Source organism: Lepisosteus oculatus, chromosome 3, assembly GCF_040954835.1.
Source record: "Lepisosteus oculatus isolate fLepOcu1 chromosome 3, fLepOcu1.hap2, whole genome shotgun sequence".
Lineage (NCBI taxonomy): Eukaryota > Metazoa > Chordata > Actinopteri > Semionotiformes > Lepisosteidae > Lepisosteus > Lepisosteus oculatus.
The window spans coordinates 72,890,413-72,897,609 of record NC_090698.1 but is presented as its reverse complement, the minus strand read 5'-3'; the positions used below and the strand labels follow the sequence as shown (position 1 = coordinate 72,897,609).

The 7,197-nt window shown below is 42.1% G+C and overlaps 1 protein-coding gene across 2 annotated transcripts in view; it reads right to left on the bottom strand.

The window, feature by feature from the left end:
• Positions 1-263: 263 nt before the first annotated feature.
• Positions 264-7,197, bottom strand: part of adgrv1 (adhesion G protein-coupled receptor V1) — a 203,650-nt gene continuing 196,716 nt past the window's right edge. For both annotated transcript variants that reach the window (XM_015360604.2, XM_015360609.2), the window contains 2 exons: positions 2,879-3,056; positions 264-675 (listed from right to left, as the gene is read on the bottom strand). In XM_015360604.2, coding sequence (XP_015216090.2) covers positions 557-675; positions 2,879-3,056 — 297 coding nt within the window. In that variant the 3' untranslated portion in view covers positions 264-556. The remainder of the gene's footprint in view (positions 676-2,878; positions 3,057-7,197) is intronic.

The window sequence follows — 7,197 nt, the reverse complement described above, 5'->3', positions numbered from 1 at the left end:
GAATACTCTGATTAATTTCAATAAGTTGATAAAAAATACAATAGCAACCAACAAATATACTGAACTAAAATATCATTACAAATTAAAATGAAGTCTTTAAAACCCTATTGGAATTTTTCTAAACCACACTGCATTTTGATATGATACTCTGCTGTGATTATCGCTGAAATCTGTAGTATCATATTAAGCAGGATTGAACTTTTGCTTTAATCCTCCAAAGTACTGACTGCAGAATGAAGTCAAATGAAAACGTTCTATGCAAAACAGTTCATGTATTATTTATTAACAATGTTACACAAACTTAACAGTGGTATTAAAGAAAACTTGCCTAAGATCTAGAAATACTACACAATATTTACATCCAGTTAAAGTAAGTCATTTTCAAAACGGTCTTCCTCAAGAACTGTCACAATTTAATTTAGTTACAAAAGTCACCAATGTGGTATCAAACCTCTAATGAAAACAAAATTAATAGCGAACTATCTGATAACAATGGTTTAGTGCAGAAGCGGTACAAGTATAAAAATACTGATTTGTGTTTTTCATCAGAAGAGGGTTAAAGATGCGTGTCGGCAATGGGGATCCTTCTCAGCTCTACGATCTGGGAGTTTGCCACACTGCCGCCATCCTGACTCCCGTGACACGACTCGTTGTCACTGGCGTTGAGGCCGGAACCTGCAACCAACACACCGAGTCCGTCTGTGAGCCGCCGGCTCTGCAATCGTCAGTGCCATCTCCTCGACCACTTAAAGCCTCATTAAAAACACTGCCACAGCCTTTGTTGCAGGCTGCTGGATTTCACTGGCGGTGCAGAACAAGACTTTTACATATTTAATTTAACTGTATTAGCTCAGCATTCATTCCTATAAAAATAGGATGCTTTGCTTCTGTGCATTTGCAGGGACTTGCTCTCTCCCAGGACCAGGGTCTGACTCTCTGTATTTCCCCGATACCATCATACATGAACACACACCTGGAAGGTAGTCAAAACCCACTCTTTTGCAAGGGCACAACCCGGCTCTGCTCTCGTGCCAGGGCTGGCATCCCGGCTGACAGTCTGTTTAAGCTGGCGGTGGAGATCTATGCAAGTGATCATTAATTCTGAATCTAATGGGGGGCCAGACCGGGACAAAGATGTGCGTGCACGCACGTGTGGGCATAGCCAATTCCAAGACACTCTCCTGCCCTCCGCTAATCTGACAGCGTGAAGTATTCACTTTCCGACAGCATTAAAGGTACTGAGAAGAAGGTTAACCTCACGTTTGGGCTTTGGATATGCATTACACTGGATTAATAAACAGGATTGTGCTTTAGAATCATGAATGTAAGTTCCCGGGTTGGATTAGTGAAAATCAAAGATTGGTGGGAGTGTGCCAAGCCGATAGATAATTATAGACTGAACCTGTGCCTGAGTCTGCTACTGTGTGGGTTAGCATACAGATAGCGGTGCACTGGGCCTACAGTGTATGTTTCTAGAATCATTCATGATACTATAACCAGAACAGTATTTTGTCTGCTGTCTTTTGTAGTATTTATATATGGCAGCAGACCTTGAGTTAACTACTAGTGCAGTGTCAGTGTTTAGAATGCCACTTGTTGTTGGGCTGTGGTTAAAGTTGGGGTTGCAGTTCGATATAACAATAACTAGCCATATAGAGAAACTGTGTTTGCAACACCTGGGGGGAAAGACTGCTTACACAGCAGAATGTGCTTACAGCTGCCAGATGAGCAGCTCTTGAATAAAACTGATGATTGGATTCTACCACGCTTAACCCCTCAGCCCCAGCACTGAGTACGTTAGTGAATCAACCGCTGGTGTTTCTGCAGAGCACAACAATGAAGTCAAAGCAATTGGTTCAATGCTTCCAGTGGTGTTTCCACACTTATCATCAAAACTCCACATACTGATAGTGCAGCAGAAATCCAGTGTACAATAACTATATACAGCTATAGAGATAAGAATTGACTCCTTATTTATTTTGCCCACTTAGAAACAGCGCGTCAAGTCATGAGCTTTTAATCCTGCTATATGAATTTTGGTAAGCAATGGGTTAAGGTAAACTGAAGATAATGCTGTTAGAAACAATCTGGTTTGAGGGGCAACATATAGGTGTTCTGTATAGAAAATAATTAGAATCTCTTAAAGCTGTGTCTGAATTCTAGAGATCCCATGGTCTGTATTTATGTTTTTTCATATCTTGTCTTTATTTAAAGACATTTCTCAGCACCATGCAGCACACCATGAGAGTAATAAAGGCTCCACAGCACCACATAACTAATGTCCTAACGAGATCCAGACTCTCTGTGGTCATTAAAAATCTCCGAAAAAGAGTAGGGGTGTTGCTCATTGGCCTTTACCAGTCATGGCCTCCTAATAATCCCCATCTCTGAACTGGCTTAATTACTCTGCTCTCCTCCCCACTGAGTGCTGATGTGTGGTGAGAGTACTGGTGCACTCTGGCTGCAGTCGCATCATCCAGGTGGGGCTGCACACTGGTGGTGGTGGAGGGGATCCCCATTACCTGTAAAGCGCTTTGAGTGGAGTGTCCAACAAAGCACTATAGAAGTGTGAGGAATTATTATTATTAATGTAGGGATTCGCTTGTCCTTAGATTCTCTAGGAATAACTAGAGAATAATGGAAAATACTGGAAAATAATGATTTTCTGTGGTTTCTACAGATCCTATGGAATAAAGGTTTTTTAACGGTTTTGGATGAAGCTTAAAGGATATGGATATGCTTAGACTTGCAATTTTAATAGGTAAGAGTTATAATCCTCCTTAGGATTGGAGCTCAGGCTGGGGATGTGTGGATGCTGTAGATGGATACTCCTGGAGAACTTTCACAGGGATTGATCAGAAACATGCCCCTCACTTACCGGTCTTTAAGGCAAATATTAGGTCATCGAATTCTTGCGATTCCTCATCGGCCACCAGCGAGGTGTTGGTGAAGCCCCCCTGTGGACTGCAGGCGTTCCCGTTCTGTGGACCCGGCTTGAACGCGCTGCTGGCCTGGCTGCTAGGCCTCAGTGAAGTTCGCTCCCAGTCCGCTGGCACCTGGACACACAAACGACGGACTTTATCGCACTGCCATCGCCTCGCCCGTGAAGACTGGGTCCGCCAACCACGACAGTACATTCAGCACTTCACAGCCCTGTGCTTGTCGGCACCGTACTGAAGGAGCACTCAGGGACCATGCTGACCCTTAAACTGAGCTGTCTTGCCAGGAGAACTGTGGCAAACAGGACAATGGATGATGGACTAATTACCAAGAGTGAAGGGGATAAATCAACTAGCCTGGCCAGAGAGCAGCCCTGTATTGACATGTTCAACTTTAAGGAAGAAAACAAAAACACAGACATTTCTTAAAAAACCCTTAAATGCTTAGCGACAGCAACACCAGGATGCTTCAGAGAACATTGTTCTTTGCTTAGGAGTTAAAGTTCTTGGGGTGCAGTCCAGTATTTTCTTAACCCGATGATTATCCATTGTTCACCTTCCTGTCTGGCCATCTGCTTTTCTGTTTTCTTCAGCTTTTTGATGACACTGCAGCTTTTCGTTTCTTTCCTGGATTCCCCTTGTCAGCCTGCGCATACGTTTTTCATGCTTCTGTGGGTTGTCCGGGGTTACAGTAGTTGTGTTTAGCAGAGGGAACACACAAGGGTTTAAGGCCTTTTTTTAAGGAGCTTAAGTAGTTTCCCTTTCAAAACTGACATGCACAATATTCACATGGGATACAACACGTGCCTGGCGGAGTTTTTCTTCCAGAACCTTCCTGTTTGTCGCTCTACTCTTTCAGTTGGAGGCTGATGGGTTCCTTGTGGTCGGCATACTCTTGAACTTTTGTGTAGTTTCCCTAGTCTTTGTGGAGAACTCAGGCCAGACTTTTGGTTATAAATCTCTGTACTAATTGTTCATACCCACATGCGGGTGGTACCAACAGATGGCCTTTTTCTCCTCCTTGAGTTTGGACACTTGGCAAGTAATTTCTCTCTAAAATTATTTTCTTGCAGTTGATTCCCGTGGCTGATTTAGTAGAATGAAAGTTCAATCTATGAATGTCCTTGGGGTAGAGCCTACATTATAAAAAACATCTGAAACGTTATAATTAAATTCATTTCTTTAGACAGATTCAAAGCAAAGCAAAGTGCATACTACTAGTTGCTGGATTATAGGCGTTTTGGACAGTTTATGTTTTTGTATCTTGAGTCTTCTTGGTTAGGAATTTTGGTTTGGAATAAAAATAAATTTGACATCACTGCATTACGCACAAAGAGAAAGACACATACAAATTGACCATGGCTAAACTGTGAATCTCAATCTGCATCAAATGATTAAAGGTGAATGAAACACAACTAAATGAAATCACTTTTTCTATGACAGTTGCCAGTCACCTCACAAGAGGAAGAACTCTGAATCACACTGAGAAACATGTGGTGTTTCATTGTACAAATCCATGGCTAATGGACGCACTGCTGGGGCAGGTAAATGTACAATTATATCGAAACACAATTATACCTGCAGTTATTTTTTTCACGTTAACCGCTACTAAAAGGAGGTTGTGGCCTTCTGGAGAGACAGATGCCACACAGCTAGACTAGTAATCCAGATCAAACGTTCATCGCAGGATGAGTCCGCTTAATCAAAGCCAGAGTCCCTCATGTCATAGTCTCAGCCACATGCTCATCACAGTACACTGTCACTCACTCTTTCACACGTCATTTAATTCATGGAAGATCTACATGTTGCATATAAACACTTCGTTAGACATTTAATGAGAAAACAAGACAAGGAACAGTATCACCTCATTATCAAAAACCTGTTATGGTTATATTACAACAGAAATATTCTAATGGGTTCTTTCAAATCTCTCCAACCAGTTTAGATTTACTGCATGAGTTTGCACTTGCTGACTTGCTGACCAGAACATACTAAACCACTAAACTCTGTGGTCAAAAGCCATAGTTCACACTGAATATCTATTAATTACGATAATAAAATATACATAATCGAACGGCTTTGTACTGTAAATGTACAAAATCGCAATTTATGATTTTTGTGTTTGTGATAAGGACAGGAAGTGTAAAAAACATGGGGAGGGTGTATAAATATGTTTGTGTACATATATTGGCACAAATACATGAACATACAAATGATAAGTGGTGTATTAGCTATTTAGATATACAATTTGCCTTGAAACTTTATTTTTCAGTTTTACTAAATGTATACATTTAGTCATTTTGGATTTAAATGTTTTACTTTTAAAGCACACTTAAAATCTAAATATGTACGTTTAAGAACACTGAAGAGTATAGGTTACTGATTTTATATTTGCAGTTATAAAGCACCATGATTGCACCTACTGAAGTTGAAAGGTGTAATATCAGCTTTTCGTAATTGACCAAATCCCCTAGTCTCCAGAAAGGCAGGTGTGTGATTGGGCTGCCCAATGTCAAAATTTAAACTAATTGGATATCTCAGCAGGTACTGGCACAGAGTGTTCAATTTGTGAAGCAAGCACAGAGCTGCTCTCGCGTATTTGTCACGTCTCAGTTTGGAGCTGAAAAGGTTTTTTTCGTCACTAATAGACTTCTGATCCAAAGGTCTGAGTTCTAAATCCTAAGATGTGCTCTCATGAATAAAACAGGATTACTGGATTTTACTGTGAACCGGGTCTGTGCCAAGGCAAAAAATCAGACCTCTTGCACTATGTCTGGTGCACAACATCCACTCCTCTGAACAGATAACAGCCTGAAAGGCTCAGGTGAAAAAATATGTTTTATACAGTCAGGATATGTGAAGTAAAATAAATATATTAAATAACGATGGTGGGGGGTTTAGGTTTTTACCTGTTAAAACATTTTGCGCATGGATACCTATTACTCTAAATGCTCCCATTTAATTTTTTTCTGTAACTGCTTTATCATTAGAGGATTGCAGTAAACTGACACCCAACCTAGCAAGTACAGGGTGCAAAACAGGACCACACCTCGGACTGGACGCCCGTACTTCACACTGTACACACCCTCATGCATTCCCTCACACGAGTGAATTTTAGAGACGCCAATCTACGTGGACAGCATGCCTTTGGACCAAAGACATGGAAGACTGTTGCACCTAGAAAAAGCCCACACAGACTTGGGGGGAACATGCAAAACTCAGAAGGTGTCCCAGTTCATAATCAAACCCAGGATCACATAGCTGTGAGGCAGCGGCGCAAATTACCAACCCACCAAAAGCGGAGTTTTCCATAGTTTTGCAAAAAAGAATATTTGAAAAATGTTCGGTAAAGGGTCTAATTCTGCCATTTCTTGAAAGAAACCATTGTATCAGTTTCAACAACGTGGCTAGAAAGCTTGTTTGGGATTCCCACAACCCTTGGGGCAAAGAAGTGCCTTCCTGTTCTCGGTTTTACATGCACTTCCATACGAGTAAATGGTCTTATGGATTTATGATGCTAATGTCTGTCCACTGGGGACTGATCTTGGAACTAATCGGGAACTTCGGTGAGACAGGAAGGAGACTGGGAGAACATTTCAGGGAACATGTCAGAGCTGTGAGGATCAAGGATCTCTCCAAACCCAAAGTTTCCCATTTGACCTCTAACAGCCATGATCACATTGATCTCTCCGTTCGCGTCCTCACAGAGGGATTTCGTAACCCCTATTGCAGAAAGACATCTGAAACATGTCATTATCCTGAATTATAATTATCCTGAAATCCTTCAATTAAAAAAAATAATCCTTAAATTATCCTGGAACTAGGATCACAGCTTCCCCCTTTTCTCAATGACAGACTCGTCTCCTTCTAATCCTCTCTATTCATCTGCAGGTTTTGACTCCGCACCCCTCTTGCAGTTCCCCCTGAGTGCTGATTCTCCCTCTCCCCTGCTCCCCGCCTCCCCTCAACTGCCCTGTCTTTTGTTCTCCCATGCTTCATCAACGGCGGGTTTCTCCCTCTCTCTCCCACACCTGGAGAAGGCTCCACAGCTGAAACTTTGTGCCTCTTTTCTTCTCCTTCCAGCAGGGGATAAACCTTTTACCTGTTCCTAATCTGGGACAGCCAAGCTCTTGGGAGCCCTCAGCTGATCCTGGTCCGAAACACAAGTCACAGAGAGTCACAGATACAGAGAGCAGGAGGATTGACCGGGTTGCACACAGCCTTTCCCTTTGCGTTCGCGGGAGGTTCCGCAGACCGG